The sequence below is a fragment of the Peromyscus leucopus genome, chromosome 18 (genome assembly GCF_004664715.2).
Source record: "Peromyscus leucopus breed LL Stock chromosome 18, UCI_PerLeu_2.1, whole genome shotgun sequence".
In the NCBI taxonomy this organism is placed as follows: domain Eukaryota; kingdom Metazoa; phylum Chordata; class Mammalia; order Rodentia; family Cricetidae; genus Peromyscus; species Peromyscus leucopus.
Genome location: NC_051078.1, coordinates 35,369,859 through 35,392,386, shown reverse-complemented (window position 1 = coordinate 35,392,386; position 22,528 = coordinate 35,369,859). Strand labels below are relative to the sequence as shown.

Genomic DNA, 22,528 nt, shown 5'->3' with positions numbered 1-22,528 from the left:
TTTTGCTGCTCCAGTAAACATTTGAAAATTTTTTCATCGTGAGTCTGTCGGTGTTTTTTGGTGGTAGAATGGATTCTCAACATGCCAAGGCCCTGGGTTCAGCCCTCAGAAGACAATCTTATATAGGGTTTAAACCATCTATTTCCCTATCTCATCATTTGGTACTGTCAATATTAATAAATAGGTAAATCAAACTGTTGATGTAGCGCAGCTGGTAGAGCATTTGTCCCGCATACATAAAGCCCTGAGTTCGATCCCCAGCTCTACAGATAAAAGTATATACTTAGCAAACTTGAGTGCACACATTCTTTTTTTTCTTTCCCTATTGAAAATAATATTTTTTTGCCAAGTGGTGGTGGCAAATCCCAGCACTCGGGAAGCAGAGGCAGGTGGATTTCCATGTGCTTGAGGCAAGCCTGGTGGTCTACAGAGCAAGTTCCAGGACATCCAGGGCTACACAGAGAAACTGTCTCAAAAAACCAATAAAAGAAAAAGAAAATAATTTTTTTCATGGAACCTATTCTGATCACAGTTTCCCATCCCCCGATCCTCTTCACCTCCCCATCATCCAACTCTACTCCTTCCTTCCTCCTCCCTCCCTCCCTCCCTCCCCCCCCTCCCTCCTCCCTCTCCCAACCTCCTCCTCCTCCCTCTCTCTCTCTCTCTCTTTCTCTTTAGAACAAACAGGCAAACAAGCAAACCAGAATAAAAAAAGAAAAAGTATAAGAGAAACACACACACACACACACACAACACACACACACACACACACCATAAAACACAGAATTGGAAACCATACTATACAAGCAAAGGGGACCTACATTCTATTCCTAAAAGTAAGGATTAGGTAAACCTTTGTGCCTAATTTTGAACAAAGACAACTTTTTTTACTAATTTTTTTGATTGAGAATAGATTTCTCTCATACAGTACATCCCGACCACAGTTTCCTTCCCTCCACCTCCCCTGTCCCCAGATCCACTCCTCCTCCCGTTTCCCTTCAGAAAAAAGCAGGCCCCAAGAGACAACAACCAAACATGACAAGACAAGATACACTAAGACAAGTCAAAAGCCTTCATGTTGAAGCTGGACAAAGCAACTCAGTAGGAGGAAGAGAGTCCCAAGAGCAGGCAAAAGAGTCAAAGACACCCCAGCTCCCACTGTTGGAGTCCCACAAAAGCAACAAGCTAACAGCCATAGCATCTATGCGGAGGACTGGAGCAGACCCATGCAGGACTCAGGCTTACTGCTTCAGTCTCTATGAGCCAGTACGAGTCCTGCTCAGATTCAGTGGGCCATGTTCTCCTGGTGTCCTCCATCCCCTCTGACTCCTAAAATCTTTTCCTCTCCCTCTTCAGCAGGGTTCCCTAAACTCTGATGGGAAGCACCTGGTGGAGACCTCCAGTTTAGACTCTCTGCATAATGTCTGACTATGGGTCTCTGCACCTGCTCCCATCTGCTGCTGGAGGAAGCCTCTCTGATGATGACTGGACAAGGCACCAATCATATTTGCCTTTCTGGGTTTGGTTACCTCACACAGGATGATCTTTTCTAGCTGTATCCATTTGCCTACAAATTTGATGGTGTCATTTTTAACAGCTGAGTAATACTCCATTGTGTAAATGCGCCACATTTTCTTTATCCATTCTTTAGTTGACGGACATCTCAGTTGTTTCCAGTTTCTAGTTATTATGAATAAAGCCACAATAAGAGATGTCCTTGTGGTAGGATGGAGGGTCCTTTGAGTATATGCCCAGGAGTGGTATAGCCGGGTCTTAAGGTAGACAGATTCCCAACTTTCTAAGGAACCTCCATATTGATTTCCATAGTGTCTGTACACGTTTGCACTCCCACTAGCAATGGAATGTTCCCCTTGCTCCATATCCTCACCAGCATGAACTGTACTTGTGTTACTGATTTTAGCCCTTCTGACAGGTATAAGATGGAATCTCAAAGTAGTTTTAAGTTGTATTTCCCTGAGGGCTAAGGATGTTGAATATTTATTTTTTAGTGTTTCTCAACCGTTAGAGATTCCTCTATTGAGAATAATCTCTCTAGATCTGTATTTAATTTTTTATTATTTGATTTTTTTAATATCTAGTTTGATATATATATATTTGTGTGTGTGTGTGTATATGTATATACATATTGAATATTAGTCCTCTCTTGAATGTGGAGTTGATAAAAATCTTTTTTCCCATTCTGTAGGCTGCTGCTTTGTCCAACTGACAATGTCCTTTGTCTTACAGAAGCTTTTCAGTTTTACCAGGGCCTGTTATTAACTGTTAATCTTCGTGCCTGTGCTATTGGTGTTCTGTTCAGAAAGTTGTCTCCTGTGCCAGTGGGTTCAAGGCTGTTCCCACTTTCTCTTTCATCAGGTTCAGCATATCTGGTTTTCTGTTGACATCTTTGATCACTTGGCTTGAGTTTTGTGCAGGGTGATAAATATGGATCTATTTGCATTCTTCTACATGAATATATGTCCAGTTTGACCAGCACCATTTGTGGAAGATGCTGTCTTTTTTCCCCCGTGTATATTTCTGGCTTCTTTATCAAAAATCAGGTGTACAAAAGTGTGTGTATTTATGTCTGGGTCTTCAATTCAATTCCATTGATCAACGCATCTGTCTTTATGCCAACACCGTGAGGTTTTTATTACTAAGCTCAGTAATACAACTGAAAATCAGGGATGGTGATACCTCCAGAAGTTCTCTTATTGTTCAGGATTGTTTTAGCCATCCTGGGTTTTTTTTTTTTTTTTCTTTTCCATAAGAAGTTGAGAACTGTTCCTTTAAGGTCTGTAAATAATTATGTTGAAATTTTGGTAGGGATTGCATTGAATCTGTACATTGCTTTTGGCAGGATGGCCATTTTTACTATGCTAATCCTACCAATCCATGAGCATGGGAGATCTTTCCATCTTCTGATATATTCTTCAATTTCCTTTTTCAAAGACTTCAAGTTTTTATCATACAGGTCTTTCCTCACTTGGTTATTTTATATTATTTGAAGGAATTGTGAAGGGTGTTATTTTCCCGATTTTTTTCTCAGTTCATTTGTCATTTGTATACAGGAGGGCTACTGATTTTGTTGTTGTTGTTGTTCAGACAATCTTGTACCCAGTCAGTTTGCTGAAAGTGTTTATCAGGTGTAAGAGTTCCCAGGTGGAATTTTTAAGGCCCATTATGTATACTATTATATTATCTGCAAATAACAATACTTTGACTTCTTCCTTTCCAATATGTATCCTCTTGAGCTCCTTCAGTTCTCTTATTGCTCTAGCTAGAACTTCAAGTATTATATTGAATAGATATGGATAAAATGGACAGCCTTGTTGTGTTCCTGCTTTTAGTAAAATTGCTTTAAGTTTCTCTCCATTTAATTTTATATTGGCTATAGGTAAATTGCCTTTATTATGTTTAGGTATGTTTCTTGTATCCCTGATCTCTCCATGACTTTTATCATGAAAGAGGTGTTATATTTTGTCAAAGACTTTTTCGGTATCTAATGAGATGATCATGTGGTTTTGTTTTTTTTTTTTTTTTTTTCATTTATTTATATGGTAGATTACATTTACTGATTTTGTATATTGATTCATCCCTGCATCTCCGGGATGAAGCCTACTTGATAAGAGTGGATGATCTTTTTGAAGTGTTCTTGGATTTGCTCTGCAAGTATTTTAGAGATGATTTTTGCATCTAAGTTTATAAGGGAAATTGGTCTGTAATTTTGTTTCTTTGTTTGGTCTTTATGTGTTTTGGGTATCATGATGACTGTGGCCTCATAAAATGAACTTGGCAAAACTCCTCTGTTTCTGTTTTGTGGAATAATTTAAGGAGTATTGGTGTTAACTCTTCTTTGAAAGTCTGGTAGAATTCTATGTTAAAACCATCTGGCCCTGGGACTTTAATGACTCCTTCTATTTCACTAGGGGTTATGGGTCTATTCAAATTATTTATCTGATCTTGATTTAGCTTTAACTTTTGGGTTTTTTTTTTTTTTTTTTTACTTTCAATAAAATTTTTTAATGTGTATTCCCCATCCCTTATTGTGATATTTGTGCACAGCTTTTACTGATAATAAGTGGTAAAGTAATCTTTTGACCACCTTAATCACTTACCTATGACTTTTTGTGTGTATGGGCAAGTGTTTTTCTAGAATAAATTTAGAAATGGGGCCTGGGACCAGAAGTGTGTCATAGTGCTTTCAGTTTCTCAGGTTTAAGGGTGGATATTCAGTTGTTACTACTAGTTAAACACTGTTGATCCAAAAATCCAGGATGTGCCAATGTTTGAAATATTAAGCATTGATCCCCAAAATGTTTCCATGTTTAGATGTTTGGATTGAGGTTGTTCAACGATGTTTTAGGCCCCCAGATATAACTCAGTTTTCCTATTTGGAAGATAACAGCCAGGTTTCTTCTGGTTCAGTCTTTGAGTCACTGTGAGCACTGGTTGCCCGGGTCCTCTCTGAGGTCCTTTCTGTTGATTCAAAACAGGAACGGCGGTCCATCCGCATGCCACGTGTAGTGGTGTGGGCTCTCCTTAAGACTTCCGGAATGTTCTCAGAAGTGTTCTGATAGAGGATTTGTTTTCACTGTGGTCAGACACTTGAAATAACTATCTTAAGTCAAACTATTTTATATTTATTTACTTGTTTATAATAATGCAAATGGATAGCCTTTGAGTGGCTTGCCTGTAGATATATATATATATATTTTTTACATACTTTTATATTCAGTACAGTATTTTAGAATAGGTTTTGCTGAGGCTTCTCTCAGTTCCCAAGCCCGCAGTCCCACATCCACATATAAAATAATCACTCAGACCTTATATCACTTATAACTGTATGGCGTGCAGCTTTTGCTATGTTCTTATATCTTAATTAACCATTTCTATAAATTATACTTGCACGTGTGGTTACCGTGTTTTACATGCTGCTTCTCTGCGTGCTGGTTTTTTCTTTTTTTTTTCTCTTCTTTGTCCGTATACTTCTGTGTCACTGCATCAGTGTTTTATTTATATAGAGCAATATCCACAGCATAGAGTGATACTGCGCAGACCTGCTCTTTGAACCACGAAGGAGTGTCAGCATTGAGCCCCGGTTCCATGTGTTTTGTTTTGCTTCAGGCCATAGCTGTGCCCGGTGTCTGGGCGCATGCTCTCCTCGGTTGGCACTGGCAGGCCTGCTCAGGATCGCTATCTCTGCCAGCAAAACTGTAGCCTACCTGCAGGGCCCCTCAGCATGCAGGGCTGCTGCTGACACTGAAATGCACTGTGTTGCATTGGTGGAGAAAGGAGTGAGGCAAGAAAACACACTGATGTACCAAGATAGTAACTTCATAAAGTAAACCAGGTCTTCCCACGGTTGGTGGCCATTGAGTGAGAGTCTGTTGCTCTGGATGCTACTTTGACAGAAATTATGATCAGTTCATAACTTCTAAGCACTATTGTGATAGCCAGTGACTTGAGTCATTTCAATATTAGACTTTGTTAGGTGCAGGTATTGGATTCCTATATGATGTGTTATATTTATATTCAAGTTTTCAAAGAAGTGATGATTTCCAACCTAAAGTCATAAGATGATTTACCTAAATCCCTGTTCACGCTAGCTCACCATGCCTTCTCCTATGCCCGAGTACCTGAATGTGCACTACATTGGAGAGTCGGCCTCCAGACTGCTGTTCTTGTCGATGCATTGGGCACTTTCCATCCCTTCTTTCCAGGCTCTAGGGTGAGTGTTTGAAGTCCTTGAACATAAATGTGATTTCTGTGGCACACGTGTATTTACACACGAAGTTTGTTTGGGGAGGATTTGTATTATCCTGCAGTAGAAAAGAAAGGTCTACCAGTCTATCTAGATGACAATTTTAACAATAGCTAACTACTGTTTTCTCTCGTACTGTTTGTGTGGAAGAGTAGCCATGTTTTATAGTTTGAACAAGTTAATACCTGGGTAAGTGGAGAGGACAGTCGTGGCCAGCACTGACAATGGCCGCCTTTGGTTACCACAATGATAGGCGCGTCTGGGGTTGGAGGAGGCCCAGTGGTTAGGAACACTGTCTGCTCTTACAGAAGCCCTGGGTTCTGTTTCCAGCACCCACCTGGCGGCCCATAGCCTTCTTGACTCCGGTCCCTGGGGATCTGATGCCCTCTTTCTGACTCTGCTGCCAGCACCCGCCATGCACACGGTGCACAGACATGCATGCAGGCAAAATACGCATGCACACACAGTTTTCTGTAAGATGGGAATGCGTTAGAACTCAGGCATGTCCAGCCTCACGGCCGTGAACTACATAACAGCCAACGCCAGCTAAAAAATCACAAAACAATATAGAATTGGGGGGACGTATTAATTTTTCTCACTGTAACTTGACGATGTGCTCTTCGTAGATGGAGTGTCCTGTGCAGTGTCAGGCTGGGTGCTCCTGCTGGGTGGTTATCCCCTGCATCCTTGTTTCAGTGTCCACTCCAGGCAGGTCACTAGGGAGCTGTGTCTGCCTCCATGTTTAAAGTCAGAGGCGACTGTTACCAGTCACCTGGTTCCCTCCCCCAACCTCCACAGACCATTTCCGAAATGTGCGCTGTGACAGACCGTATCTGTATTTGGTTTTGAAGCAATCAGGTGAAATGGAAAGTGAGCCACTCCAAGAAATCACAGCCTTACTGAAGTTCGCCGATGCTCCGTTTAAAGTCACTGGCCTGTGAGGGTTGTGAGGGTGAAGGAGTGTGCCCTTGGCCAGCAAGCTTGTTGACTCACAGGACCCTCCCTCTGTCTGGGTTTTAACCATTCACTTCCTAGCCTGTCCATTGATTCCCCACTTGACAAATGGGGGTAACTGTCCCTTCCTATCGTGATAGAATACTTGACTGTAACTAAAAAACACACGTGCCCTGATTCCAAAGGATACAGTTGATACTGTGACTTGCTTGCTAGCTAATCAGTGGTCTGTGGTTATACAGAGCAGAGCTTACATTAGAGTATGTAATCTCTGAGTGAGCCTTCCCTTTTATCTCAGAGTAATATTCAGCTTTTAGAAATTTTCCGACATTTTTTAAGAAAAAACATTCTCAATTCCAACCCCACCCACCTCCTCCAGAATACACTCTTCGTTATTTTAATAAAAGGAAAGAATTGGAGGTATAGCTGAACTCTCCATTAGTCACACCGCCCTTGGTTTAAGTACTTCTGTTGAATGTGCCTATCCCAGGGAAACAGCTGAGATGGTGAGACCTGGAACAGAGCCCGAGGTTTCTGCTTATAGAATAATTAATGTTATAGTCACAGCTACTTTCCTCTGTGATCTGTATTGGAAATCCGTTTCTGTGCAGCAGCCACAGGCCTCTTAATTAGAATAGCTGTTGAGCTAACAATCCAGGCCATTAGCTGCTACGTAAACTCTTACTTCTTATCTCTGCCTAGATAATCTTTAAATCCTTTTTATGAGTTGACTTAATCAGATAAGTGCTGGATGCTAATGGCGGGAAGCTCTGTTATGTGGTGATAAAGGATGTTCTAAGCCTGACTAGGGTGGGGGTGGGGTGGTGTGCTGAATTTTTCTGGCTGGGTACAGAAATTGTCCTCAGAGTTCTAGTTTTGCAGAGACACGGACAGCAGTACTAGGCACGTGTACTCGGATGCCTTAGTGGGTGGAGATTTGCTTAGTGTTGTTTGTATTTGGAAACGCCTCTATATTTAATAGGAATGTTGATTTTCTGTTTAAGATCTGTAGTTTAATTCATGGGAAATCATTCTGCATGATTTAGGTAAATGACTCCACAGTTCCAGTAGATTAAGAAGCTGGGGTTACTTAGTGTAATTTGCCTAGAGTGTGGACAGCAGCAGGGTTGTTTACTCTGATTTTTCTTTACATTTGCGTGTGCGTGTACGTGTGCGTGTGTGTGTGTGTGTGTGTCTGGCACATGCATTGCAGGCACACATTTGGATGTAAGAGGACAGCTCAGGGGAAGTCAGTTCCCCCTGGTTTCTGGGGTTGAACGCACACGGTCGGCTCAATGGTGAGTGCTTTTCCCTGCCGAGCTCTCTCGCTGCCCTGGTTTTTTGGAACAGGGTCTGACTGTTGAGCCCAGGCTGACCTCAAACTCCTGTCAGCCCCCCAGTCTTCAGTCTCCAGGTGCTGTGTTTCAGGCATGCACTGCCATGCCTAACTCTGCCGAGATTCTTAGAACCCAAAGTTCCAGGCCACCACCATTTGCTGCAGAGACTTTCTCATTTACACAAGTTTTCATTAGCGCCACTTGAACCTGAAAGGTAAATCCTCTGTGGTTCCATAACATGTAATGTCGTCTGTAACCTGCTGGTTTCAGACCTGTAGTTTGGTGACTTAATTGCTTCTTGTTGATTCTCTTTCTCTAAGGACCATGGATTCAGTTCAAACAGATGTTGAAGTGGCAGGTAGCACATTGTGTGTGTTTATGTGGATGCCAGATGGTCGGATTGTCCTCAGACATAGGTGACCAGGCCAACAGAATGCTTTTGTTGTTGATATTTGTGGGACTTCCTGGGACCTGGATGGATAGTTTAAATGCATTTTCTATCCATTTCTTTTGCTTCCTTAGGAAAAAAAAAAAAAAAGATTTGAAAATAGGTACTATAAGGATACTGTAATAGTTATTTATTTCCTAACAGAAAAATTCTGATAGCAAATGTGGCCATAATTCAGGGTCTTGCTGTGACTCCAGGATAGCCTCGAACTCACTGTGTACCTCAGATTGGTCTTGAATTCTTGCTTCTTTTGCATCAGCTTTCCAAGTGCTGGATTACAGTCATACACCCCATCCCTAGCTGGAATTTTGTTTTGAATAAACTTAGATGGATATCCTTCTGTAATTGATTTCTACAATTAACCCTATAACTTTCTCTCTGACAAAGAAGTAATCTAGTAATTTACTCTCAGTTGCCCCTTTCAGCCCCTTGTTTCAACCTTTCTCATCCTCTGCATTGAGTCTAAGTAGCTCTCTGAGCCCTCTCCATAAGGCCAAGGTGTTTCTAATACAAAGGGTAGCACAGACAAGCTCTGATATTTTTTCCAGTTTTTTTTACTTTCCTGTGTTTGCCATTTGCCCTCGTGACCTTCCTATTGCTGTGTAAAACACCACAACCAAGCCAACTAAGAGAAGAAAAAGTCTGGGGGTCTTACAGCTTCCGAGGGTCAGAGTCATGAGCATCATGGCAGGAAGTGTGTCCCCGACAGGCAGGCGTGGTGCTAGAGCAACGTCTGAGAGCTTGCATCTTGAACCTCACACAAGAGGCAGAGAGAAACACGGGAAGTGGCTTGAGTCCTTTGAACCCTCAAAGCCACTCCCTGTGACGCATGTCCTCTAACAAGGCCACGCCTCCCAACCCTTCCCAAACAGTTCCACCAATTGAGACCAAGCATTCACATCTATGAGCCTGTGGGGCGTTCTCATTCAAACCACCCCACTATTCAACTACTTTGGTTAGCTGTTTTCTTTAAAACTTCATAATCAGGTTACCATGAAAACTGATTTGCTTTTAACTCTGAAGTGTAGTACCATAAAGTAAAACCTCCTCTCCAGAAAGCTAGTTCCATAGTCAAGAGTTCAGTGTCCTGCCAGCGCTTCCCATGCCCTGGTTATTAAACAGTCCAAACACTTTCGCATAGTGGCATGTCCTGTTACTCCCTGTGATGTCCCATCACACAATCAAGTTTCCTGTGCCACGTGTATAAATTCCTGACGGCCATCTTCTTTGTGGAAGTATTACAACTTACATGCTCATCTCCATCGGTTGACGTCTGAGCTGTTGCCGGCTTTGTATTCTGTCCAGTGCTACCAAGCAGTTTGTCAACATGCATTACTATTGCCATAAAATAGTTATTTCCAGTGAAATTGTGAGGTCTTATAAGGTATGCTTGTTTGCTTTGATATTGTTAGAAATCGTCCCCAGAAAGCACTGACCGGTGCTGCTTCCTCCTCACTGCTGATGCTGGATCTTACCGTTCCTGCCACAGAGCACAGTGTCTTCTTTTTTCCCTTGGTTTTAACTGAGATTGCTTTCTCGTTATTATTTCCTGTGTGAAGGTTTATAAATACTGCTTTTCTTTGCATTGGAGCTTTCCTTTCAAGTTTATTCCATAGCCAGTCTCTTCTGACGGCAGGCCGTCCTTCCCAAATACTAAAGGAATTCCCATGAGGAAAACCTTCTTGGTAAACTCTTGGTTTGGTGTTGGTCTTTTGTTTGCTTATGTGTTGCTCTTGAGGCCGCCTCTCACACTGTAGTGCAGACTAGCTGGGAACTCATGCTGCCCAGACTCACTTCTTACTCACACAGTCCTCCTGCCTCAATCTCCCCCATGCTTTGTGTATACGCATGCACCGCCCAGTCCAGCTACTTTGTAACTCTTAGGTGACAATGTCAGCCTTTGTGTCTCTTCTTCTTTTTATGTATGTGTACGTGTGTACCTGAGCGCACTTATGTACACAAAGTTGCAGGGTTTTGTTTTATTTTGTGTTTGAGGGTTGGGACACACATGGCACAGCACGTGGGAAGGTCAGAGGGCAACTTTCAGTAATGAGTTCTCTCCTCCCACCATGGGTCTCTGGGCCCGCCAGGTGCTCGGCTTGATGACGAGCACCTCACTTGTGGACCATCTCTGACGCCTGGGGCATCTTCAAGAAGGAAATAGTTGATGTGCGGTCCTCCGGATCGTGTGTTTCTTAGCAGCACGTTCTTACTAACTTGAATCCATTTGGAGAAAGGAGAGAAATCCTACAACTTAATTATCTTATAATAACATATTTAGATTTTGCTTGAAGATTTTTTTCTTCTAAAAAGTCCTATACCTACACCTTCTCTAACTGGCTTTTTTGTTTTGTGGTGTTGTTTTTCAAGTCAGGGTTTTTCTGTGTAACAGCCTTGGCTGGTCTCAACTCTGAGATCCGCCTGCCTCTACCTCCCCAGTGCTGGGTTAAAGGTGTGCGCCACCACAGCCTGGCCTCTAGCTGACCTTTTAAAGTCCTCACTTTGTCTGTTCTATGTCCTCAAAGATTAGAACAAACAAACAAAAAGCCCAGATTTTTTTCTGTATACAATGTACTTTGAACTGTTCACTGAGATGCAGAAATGCATGAGGGAACTTTTACCTTTGGGCAGTGTGGTAAAACAGACCCCTAACACAGCAAACTAGGAAACGCCAAAGCGGGGGAGGTGGAGAGAGAGGGATTATAAGAGGGCATTTCTTCAAAGAACCAGGCTCTGAAGCCAGTGATCATGGCACATAACTGTAATCCCAGCACTGGGGGAGCTGAGGCCGGAGGACCATGCGTTCCACATCATCAGTGGCTCCATAGTGAAACTCTGCTTTGAACAAAAGTCAATCAGTGACTGCATAACTGCAACTCCTGAGCATGGAGATGTGGCTCATGGCTCTGGAGTCATCCTCAGCAGCCCGCGAACACTCGAGCGCTCTCTCTCTCTCTCTCATCTAGTCCCTAAAGAATGAGTGGGTTTGCTAAGTGGAAACACATTCAGAGAAGACCTCCAGAGCCGCCTTTAGAAACGCATCAACACCATGGAGCCCTGAGGGTTGCCCTTCTCAGCTCATTACTTCTTCGTTGCTGAGACAGCGTAAGGAGGGAAGTTTGGGTTTGGCTCATCAGTTTAAGAACGATACTGTCCGTCATGACGGGGTCATGGTGACAGCTGACAGTGAACGCTAGCCACCACACCCCTGCTGCAGGCTTGCCCTGTCCTGTCTTATTGCTGCAGTCCTCGCTCTCCAGTCTCCGGATTTGTGAGAGTTATTTCTGGTGGCCGCGGCTTCCCTCCAGCCACTGTAATGGCCTTGAACCCCTCCCTGATCCTCCTGCTCTACCTTGACTCCTGGGATTCCAAGCGAATCCCAACATATTTGTTTTTAAAAAAGTATCTCCTGGAGCCGGAGATAAGTTTCTGTTTTTGAGTACTTAATGCTCCTGCAGAGGACTTGAGTTTGAATCCTAACACCCACAGCAGGCTCCAGTCAGCCTGTAACAGCAGCGCCAGAGGATCTCACGCTCTCTTCTGGCCTCCGAGGACACGTACACATGCACGCATGCACACACACACAGTATATACAAGCACATACACATGCATGTAAATTAAAAAAAAAAAAAGATCTGCCATCTCTCTTCAAATCAGAGTCCTCTCCCCTGACCCGCCTGTTTTCTTACATGTCGTCTTCATACAAGGGGAATTTTAATCGTCTGAAATTAGCTGTGTAAATAATCATATGTATATGTTTATATAACATGTATATAAAATATCTAAAATTACACATTTATCCAACCCTTCTCTTTCATGGGCAGGCTTAATTCACCAGGTAAACTCCTATTTCACCAGTGCCTGTCATAGCCTGTTCATTTAAAGTTTTTGCAATATATTTTTATTGGCAATTGATTCATAGAAATTGTGCATGTCTAAGGAGAACGCTGGGTCACTTCCACACTCATACAATGTGTTGTGATCACCTCAGGGTAATCGACACATCTATTACCTCAGGTACATATCATCTTTTTTTTTTTTTATGTATTGGGAAAGTTCAGAATCCTCTCGACTGAGCTGTTTTTAAATCTTACTGTAGCTGTTTTTGTAAACTGGCTGAGTGGTAGTAAGCTAGCTGAGATTTAGATTTCTAGGCCTTTGTGGACTTCTGTCAACTGTACAGAACACAACATTCTCAGGTGTTTGCCCACGGGTCTTTTAGAATAGTTATAATTTGGTGTTTTTAGTGCATTAGTCGGTTGTGAAGCTCATATCTGACGTATGTCTTTGTTTCTGTTTTACTAGGCAAGAAAACAGTATATTGTTGGTAAAAGCGTACTGGAACGAGCTCTTCACTCTTGGTCTTGCCCAATGCTGGCAGGTGATGAACGTAGCAACTATATTAGCAACGTTTGTCAACTGTCTCCACAGTAGCCTTCAGCAAGGTAAAAATACTCTTGACTTTCTATGTTTGCAGGGAGACAAGAAAGTTCTGGCCAAGTTAGATAGCCTGATGACTCTATTGATTTACTCAGGGTAATCTTAACAATTTGATAAATCCATTGATCATTCAAAATATTTTTAAATGAGAGAAACATGAAGGCTGGTGTATTTAAGTCAGAAAGGCTTAGTGGTCAAGTTTTTGTCTCTGAAATACAATACCCGAGACTATGTTATGAAGTGGATGTCTCCAGAAGAGAGAACACTTGTGATTGCCCCAAGGAATCCAGGCTTGCTCCTAACAACCTGCTTTCACAAATGAGTCTAAGCTTGTGAAGATACGTTAATCCCTCTTACAAGGGATTGCCCCCAACACCACTGCCTTAGCAGCCGAATCCAGAATGATTGGCAGGGACAAACCACAGATCATCACATAGGGCGTGTGAAATTTTGTACTTTTATATAATTATAAAAGTCTAGGCCAGGTGGTGGTGGCGCACGCCTTTAATCCCAGCACTCGGGAGGCAGAGCCAGGCGGATCTCTGTGAGTTCGAGGCCAGCCTGGTCTACCAAGTGAGCTCCAGGAAAGGCACAAAGCTGCACAGAGAAACCCTGTCTCGGGGGGGAAAAAAAAAAACACGACTGCCTTTATGCTCAGGAATAATTTATACACTTGTCACTTTTTAGGTCCTTAGTACATCCTGTTTCCCATTGTTTTTGTTTGTTTTGTGTTTTAGGTTGGTATTTGTTTTTATCAGGACCACATCTCAGTATCTCCTAAGATTCCCCCACCTCAACACCTCCCAGCCCACTCCACATGCTGGCGAGCAGGGATGTGCTAGCCACTCACATGTCTTCTTCCTTTTCTTTCTTCCTTTTTTTTTTTCCTGTGGTTGTGATTAGGGACGGAGTCTTCCCTGTCCTCACCTCACTGTGTAGCTCAGGCTTACACTACACTGTCCCCCTGTGGTTGTGATTAGGGACGGAGTCTCCCTGTCCTCACCTCACTGTGTGGCTCAGGCTTACACTACACTATTCTCCTGTGGTTGTGATTAGGGACGGAGTCTCCCTGTCCTCACCTCACTGTGTAGCTCAGGCTTACACTACACTATTCTCCTTCCTTCCTTGCCTCCCAAAGGGCTCTGGTTACAGTTGTGCACCACCACACCTGATTATTTTCTTTATATTATTTTAAAATCACCTGCTTCCTCAGAAAGGACTGAGAAATCACTTTAAATCTCATCTGCGAGAAAACTCCCGAAAGGCAGCCGCACACTTCCTTCTTATCCCTGGTCCTGAATCATTCTGTCTGCTCGGGTGTTGTACGGCATGCCTTCAGGAAAGCTGCAGTCCATTAAACACTCTAGATGGCTTTTACACGCTTCCCTTTTAGAGAAGGGAAATATTGTAAGACTTTATTTTTCTCAACTTTTCTATAGTCTTAGCAATGTGTTTTGCTCATTTTTGTCTTTATTATACTAGAGTTTCTAATTTTTAAAACTGAAAATGGTTTTCCTCATTTTCCCAAATGATATAAACTTAAATAAAATCCTATTGTAAATATTTGAGTCTTTTGTACCTTAGTTTTTGATGTTTTTTTGTTTCTTTTGAGACAGGGTCTCTGTGGCCACAGATTCCTTAAGTATCAAAGGATGACCTTGACCTCCTGATCCCCTTCCTCTACCTCCCAAGCGTTGGGAGGTGCACACCACCACACCAGGGTTTTGCAGTGTGCGCCATCAGATCTAAGGTTTCCTAAGTGCTAGATGAGCACTCTGTCAGTTGACCTCCATCCCTGGCCCTCTTTGTGCTTGGGCGTCGTTTTCAGATGGCTGCCTCTACATCTAAAGGGGTATCTGAAGAGGAACATTGAGTTTGGGGTTTTACTTCCTTTTTCTTGAATGAGCAATACCAGAAAGTGATTTGTGACCTTCCCCGCTATGCAGAGATTCTAAATTCTAAGCATTTAGAGATGGATTACATTCAGTCTTGGAGGGAAAGGGAGAAGGAAAATGCATGAAAACCGTCAAACATTTTCAGTGACAATTAGAAGTGTGTGTTTGTGTTTTAAAGACAAGATGTCCCCCGAAAGGAGGAAGTCATTGATGGAGCACATCTTCAAGGTGCAGGAATTCTGTAACAGCATGGTCAAACTCTGCATTGACGGACATGAATACGCCTACCTGAAGGCAATAGTGCTCTTCAGTCCAGGTATGTGAACATGTCTTCTATGTTTGCTTTATCATTTATGTAGTCAGTTTTGTAGTTTTGAGACAGGCTCTTGGACATGTAGCCATGGTGAGGCTAATACTGCCTATGTAGCCCAGGCTTGAATTGAACTCTTGGTAGTCCCGCCTCAAATACCCAAGTTCAGGATTACAGATAGACACCGCCATGCCCAGGACGTTTGTGTCTCATTACAGTATTGGTGACGTGGAGAAGTTGGAGCCCCCATCCATTGCAGGTAGGAATGTGAAATGGTGCAGTTGCCTTGGACAAGAGTTCAGCCCTTCTTCAGAACATTAAACGTAAGGAGGCTGGGAACTATGTTCAGTGGGTAAAGTACATGTCATGCAGTCCCCAGAACCAATATAAAAAGCTAGGCTATAATGTACCTGTGATCCCAGCCCTGGGGAGTGGGTAGACAGATCTCTAAAGCTCGTTGGCCCTCCAGCCTAGCCAAATCGATAAGCTTGGCAAGAGACCCTGTCTCAAAACATAAAGGCAGAGAGGAACGATGCCAGATGGCTCCCTGTGACCTACGCACACATGCGCACACCTATATTATACAATAACAAGTGATATGCTGCACACAAACACACACACACACACACACACACACACACACACACACACACAGGAACAGACCTATAATAACAGGTACATATATCGTACACATACACATGAACACACCTGTAACAAGTACATATGCCACACACACACACATGAACACCCCTATAATAACAAGTATATTTGACACACACACACACACACACACACACACACACACAGGAACAGACCTATAATAACAGGTACATATATTGTACACACACACATGAACACACCTGTAACAAGTACATATGCCACACACACACACATGAACACCCCTATAATAACAAGTATATTTGCCACACACACACACACACACACAAATTAAGCATATATTCAATTCCGATTGACTCCAAAATAGAAAAGTATATATGTACACAAAAATATGGACATGAATGTTCATCTTAGCACTAGTCATAGTAGCCAAAAAATGGACACTATGTAATTGCCCATCAAAAAATGGATGAAGCCAGGCTTGATGGGATATGCCCGTAATCTAAGAACTTGGTAGGTAGATGTGAGATGATTAGAATTCAAGGACAACCTCTCCATAGCGAATCTGGGCCACCTTTGGTTAAATGAGACCCTGGCTCAAAACAACACTTGGGAAGAAAAGAAAAGGAGGTGGTGAGTTGGCTCAGCCAGGGAAGGTAGTTGCTGCCAAGCCTAGTGACCTGAGTTCTAATCTCTGGGACCCACGTGGTTAAAAAAAAAAAAGGAAAGAACTGACTCTTGCAAGACTCTGGTCTCCAGAGATGCACTGTGGCATGTATTCCTATACACACACACACACACACACACACACACACACACACACACACACACACACATATGTAAATGTAATAAGAAAATTTAAAGACTGGTTGGTGTGTATGTGTAATATGTGCATACAATGAAATACTATTAGCATAAAAAGTTTTGATATATGCCATGACATGATAAACCCTGAAAACATTATGCTAAGTGAAAGAAGCCACTCATACAGGCACACATAATTGTTTGACTCCATTTATATGAAATAATCCCATATAGATAAGCATGAAGAAGAGTGTAAATGAGTCATTTGTAGAGTCAAGGAGTCGGGAGCTGGGGAGTGATTGCTACTAGTTGGGGTTCGTTTGGAATCATAAAAATGTCCCATGATTACATTGTGGTAATAAGTATAGAACTCTGAATATTCTAAAATCATCTAATTTTGTGCTCTAAATGTGATTTTTTTTGTTTTTTTTTTTTTTTGTTTTTTTGGTTTTGGTTTTTCGAGACAGGGTTTCTTTGTGTAGCTTTGCGCCTTTCCTGGAACTCACTTGGTAGACCAGGCTGGCCTCGAACTCACAGAGATCCGCCTGCCTCTGCCTCCTGATTGCTGGGATTAAAGGCGTGCGCCACCACCGCCCGGCTCTAAATGTGATTTTTAAGGATATCAGATACTTTCATGGATAATCAGTGGAACACATAGGCCTATATTATTAGAATTCTTAGGTTTATCTTGTTAGGCATTATTAAAGCCAGAACACAAGACAATTGTTGCTGCGCCTGGGGTTTGTTACACTCTCAGGACCTTATGAATACTGTAAAATGTAGAAAGACAGGCCTCTTGCTTTCCTGACAGTGTCTAGTTTTCAATAAACTGACATTAAGATCCCTAGCTCCGAGTAGGAGGGATCAACAGTCCTCCGAGGGTCTGTGTTCTCACTTTGTAGGTATTGTGTTCCTGTGTGTCCTAACAAAACTGGGGAAACCTGACTCTTCCTCTCAGTGATATGAATAAGATACTGAAACTTTTTCTCCTAGTAGAGAGTGCTTTGCATGAGCTGATAATCGGCCTCCATTTTCACTCACTGTTTTTCCTGTGTGTGGTGCTGAGATGCGGCAGAGGACCGTAAAGGACAGGAGGCAGCTCTGCCCCGAGCCATGTGTCGAGCCACGCGTGTCTCCGTTTTAGCACAACCCCTTAGCCAATTTTATTTTCTTAGGTAAAATTGAAAAGTTAGATATAAATTGATGGAGTTCCTTAAATATTTCTGTTTTGTGAAATGACTATCAAAATGTTTTGTAGATCAGGTCGTGTTCCTGCATTATGATTTTTCTGAGAGGTAAAAGTGCTCATAACTCATAATTTCATAAGTACTTTCAAACATGGCCATATCTGGTGGGCTCCTTGCAACCTGCAAATACTTTGTGGATTAAAGGTACTTTTAATTTTAGTCTTACAACAAAAAAGCATTCCACCACTTTTTTTGTTTGTTTGTTTGTTTGTTTTGTTTTTTGAGACAGGGTTTCTCTGTGTAGCTTTGCGCCTTTCCTGGATCTTGCTCTGTAACCAGGCTGTCCTCAAACTCACAAAGATCCGCCTGCCTCTGCATTCCACTACTTTTGAGAAGAAAACGTGTTGGTAACACACAGTGATCTGGTTTTTATTAGATGTTATAATAGTTACCACTGGCTACAATATGGTGTTTGGTGGTGTATCCAGTAAATACTTATGGACTGAAGGAGCAAAACATTGTATGTGGGGCTTCTGTTTCAGATGAACTATTGGTTCCTCCACCTTTCTCCACATCCATGAATTATTAGATGAGCATTCAGAACTTGGGTAACTATATTCTTTTATGTCTTAGATCATCCCGGCCTGGAGAATATGGAGCTGATTGAGAGATTTCAGGAAAAGGCTTATGTGGAATTCCAGGATTATATCACCAGGACATATCCAGATGACACCTACAGGTACCTCTAGATTTACACTGTCCAGTGCCGTTCCTTTAAAGGATTTGTGTGCTGTGGGATAATGCCTTTGTACACTGGTTTAATAAAATGCTGATTGGCCAGGAGCCAGGCAGGAAGTATAGGCGGAATAAGCAGACAAGGAGAATTCTCGGAAGAGGAATGCTGAGTGAGGAGATGCCAGCCTGCCATCCAGGGAGCAGAATGTAATGGCACACAGGTAAAGCCACGGAACACGTGGCAACATATAGATGAAGAGAAATGGGCTGAGTTTAAGTGTAAGAGCTAGCCAGTGGTAAGCCTGAGCTAATGGCTGAGCAGTTATAAATGATATTAAGCCTCTGTGTGATTATTTTATAAGCAGGCCATGGGACTGCAGGGCCCAGGCAGGACCAGAGAAACTTCTAGCTACATTTGCATTTGTTTTGAGATAGGGTCTCATGTAGCTTATGCTGCCTTGAATTTACATGTACCCAAGGATAGCCTTGGTTATGATTCCCCTGCTTCTGCTTCCAGATTGCTAAGATTATACCTAGACGTGCAACACTATGCCTGGCCTAAAAGCTTTTTGGTAAATCTGTTCTACATCATTTTCCATTTTCCGAGGAATGAAGTGTTTTAGTCAGCCCTGACCTTTGCAGTGGTTAATGCTATTGAAGGCCATAATGTGGCTGTCACTGCGGCGTGGTGTTAAAGTGCTTGCTTAGTGTATGTAAGCTCCTGAGTGTCCTTCCCAGCGCCACAAAGACAGAACTGAAGACGTTCCCAGGGCTTTAGGTTAGTGGTGAGACACAGAGCACAAGGCCCTGGGTTTGGTCCCCAACACAGAGGGGACAAAGTAGCTGTTACCAGGCCTCACATGCTAATGAGTTCTCACTTTAAGTCAATGGTTCAAGACCCCTTTGGGGGTTGAACAACCCTTTCACAGGGGTTGCTTAAAACCATTGGAAAACAGGTATTTACATTACGATTCTTTTTTTTTTTTGAGCTGAGGACCGAACTCACAGCCTTGCGCTTGCTAGCCAAACGCTCCACCATTGAGCTAAATCCCCAACCCCACATTACGATTCCCAACAGCAGCAAAATTGCAGTTATGAAGTAACAACAAAAATAGTGTTGTGGTTGGGGGTCACCATAGCATGAGGAACTGTATTAAAAGGGTCGCAGCGTTAGGAAGGGTGAGAACCACTGCTTTAAATCGAGGGTGAAGAGCTGGCTCAAAGACACAGGATTGTCAGATGAGATAATTAATAAGAAGAGAGGGGAAAATGATGAATTAAAACACCCTTACACTGGTAGACAATTCAGTTTGAAACATAGCTTATGATAATTCCTCCAGGTTACTTCTTGCCAATGTTCTTTGGAGTGGGAGGGAACTCTCCTTCCTTATTTTTATAAAAACAGCTATCTCTGAAGAAAGGCCAGTAGATCAGAATGATTAAGAATCATAAGCATATGATACCATGCTTGCTGGGGTTAATGTCTGTTGCACTTATGATAGTACTATCCACTTTTCAAAATTCTAGTAGGTTTCTTTATGCATAGTTTCAGTTACCCGTGGTCAGTCTCGGACCAGAAATATTAACTAAAGAATTCCAGCAATTATTCATGCATCCTAATTGCTATTGTGAGTAGCCCTGAAAGGTCATGTTCTCTTGTTCTGTCCCATCCTGGATTGCATCTCCCTCTGCCTAGCATATCCATGCTGTACAGACTGCTCTCCTGTTGGCCGTGTGGTACCCACCTCGGGTGTCAGGTGTTTCATTCGGGGTTTGTGTTCAGACAACCCTTGTTTTCCTTCCTGACAACCCAGAACACCAGAGTAAGGGTGCTCTCTCAGCTTTTCACATCCCTGCTTATGTGAAGTTGTTACCCTTGAACTGCAGTTTTCAGCTTCAAATACACTTTCACACAAGCTCATGGTCCTACCTTTATGAACTTACTCCTAAACGTAGAATTAGTCAGGAAGCGTCATTCACCTTCACACCAGCTCTGTGGAAAGGGCTGGAGGAAGTGACGCTTTCATGTAAAAGGGGCAGCTGAGTCACAGTTGAACCCAATGACCGGTTTCCATATCCATGCTCTTTATAATAGCATTGGTTACCTGGTAGACCATTTCTAGTAGTGTGTGTGTCTGTGTGTCTCTGTGTGTGTGTCTCTGTGTGCCTGTGTGTGTGTCTCTGTGTGTGAGTCTGTGTGTGTGTCTGTGTGTGTGCCTGTGTCTCTGTGTCTGTGTGTGTGTGTGTCTGTGTGTGTGTGCCTGTGTCTCTGTGTGTGTGCCTGTGTCTCTCTGTGTGTGCCTGTGTCTCTCTATGTGTGCCTGTCTTTGTGTGTGTGTGCCTGTGTCTGTGTGTGAGTGTCTGTGTGTGTGAGTGTCTGTGTGCCTGTGTGTGTGTCTCTGTGTGTGAGTGTCTGTGTGTGTCTCTGTGTGTGCCTGTGTCTCTGTCTGTGAGTGTCTCTGTCTGTGTGTGTGTGTGCCTGTGTCTGTGTGCCTGTGTCTGTGTGTGTGCCTGTGTCTGTGTGCCTGTGTCTGTGTGTGCCTGTGTGTGTGTGTGCCTGTGTCTCTGTGTGTGCATGTGTCTCTGGTATGCCTGTGTCTCTGTGTGTGAGTGTCTGTGTGTGTGTGTCTGTGTGTGTGTGTGTGTGTGTGTGTGTGTGTGTGTGTGTGTCTGTGTCTCTGTGTGTGAGTGTCTGTGTGTGTTTGTGTTTTCAAAAGAAAAGTTATCGGTCCTCCTGTGTTCTGATAACATAAAACATTGTTCTTAAAACCATGGTTAAAACATTTAAAAACATTGTTGGGAAGCTGTTCTTAAGAGAACCTGACTCATGGTTTAACAATTTAGTCCAGGGTCCTTGTAGCCAAGTGGGGACAGTGTGGTGAAGCATCCAGAGCACGGCTTTCCTGTGGAGATTGGAGTCGTGTAGAGGTGATTGTCCTGTCACTCAAAGCCTTGACAATCTGAAGTTTTGGATTGGGTTTTGAAATTTTGTTCTTTATTTTGGCATGGATGCTTTTCTCCGAAGTCCCTTTGGCTTTTCACCTGACTCCCCCGCTTCCTTTCAGGCTATCTCGACTACTTCTCAGACTGCCGGCTTTGAGACTGATGAACGCCACCATCACTGAAGAATTGTTCTTCAAGGGTCTCATTGGGAATGTACGAATCGACAGTGTCATCCCACACATTTTAAAGATGGAGCCTGCAGACTACAACTCTCAGATAATTGGTCACAGCCTTTGAAAGCCGAGGGCACGTGGCTATGGACTAAGTTTACTGTCCCTTCTTGGGACACCAGACACCAAATTGAACTGTTGCTTCCAGGGCATCTGCAAATACTAACTTTAAGAGTAACCAAAATTCAAAGTATTTTTATTTTGGATTCTTTAAGAAGAACTGAAGTGACTAGGCAGGGATCCGGAATAGACTTCCCTGTCTGCTATGGGGATGAATAAGAAATGTATGGGTCTGTTCTTGATCAAGGTGACACCCAGGACCGTCTCCTCCTGACCATCTACACTAAGCTTTCTCGTTCTATTTTATAAAACAAATAAACTAGTATTTCCCCTGAGTTGTGTTCTCTTCCTGTTTAATTCCATTGATCTGGTTCACTGAAATAATAAGACACCCAGGCAGCTGCATCTTAGTCCTCCAAAATGTTATCATTTTAGTTACCAGGTCAAAAGATTATTTTATGTTCAATTATATAATGATCATTTTAGAACTATGGGAAGTAAGAAATGAATATATATTTTTAGCCTTTATAACTATCAAGCATTTAACACTCTCGTTGCTGGCAATGAGACAGAAGCCATTTGTAATTTTGGTTTTTAGTGTTGTATATTATCAGTTATGAGCACTTTTATTCACTGTGGTAGAAAATTAGTTTTGAGAACAAGATAGAGATCTGGTTTTAAAATGATGGGTTTCCTGTGTTCTAAACACAGTCAAGACTGAACCCAGGAAGTGTTAATATTTTAGACTGGGCGTTAAAATTGTTGCTTTTCCATTCCACAGAAAGCACCTAGCCTCTCCACAG

At 42.6% G+C, this 22,528-nt stretch overlaps 1 protein-coding gene across 3 annotated transcripts in view; it reads left to right on the top strand.

The window, feature by feature from the left end:
• Nr2c1 (nuclear receptor subfamily 2 group C member 1) overlaps positions 1 to 22,060 on the top strand; it is a 49,580-nt gene extending 27,520 nt beyond the window's left edge. For all 3 annotated transcript variants that reach the window (XM_037196810.1, XM_028880249.2, XM_037196811.1), the window contains exons 10-14: positions 5,610 to 5,731; positions 12,809 to 12,948; positions 15,017 to 15,154; positions 18,391 to 18,496; positions 21,558 to 22,060. In XM_037196810.1, coding sequence (XP_037052705.1) covers positions 5,610 to 5,731; positions 12,809 to 12,948; positions 15,017 to 15,154; positions 18,391 to 18,496; positions 21,558 to 21,732 — 681 coding nt within the window. In that variant the 3' untranslated portion in view covers positions 21,733 to 22,060. The remainder of the gene's footprint in view (positions 1 to 5,609; positions 5,732 to 12,808; positions 12,949 to 15,016; positions 15,155 to 18,390; positions 18,497 to 21,557) is intronic.
• Positions 22,061 to 22,528: the final 468 nt, after the last annotated feature.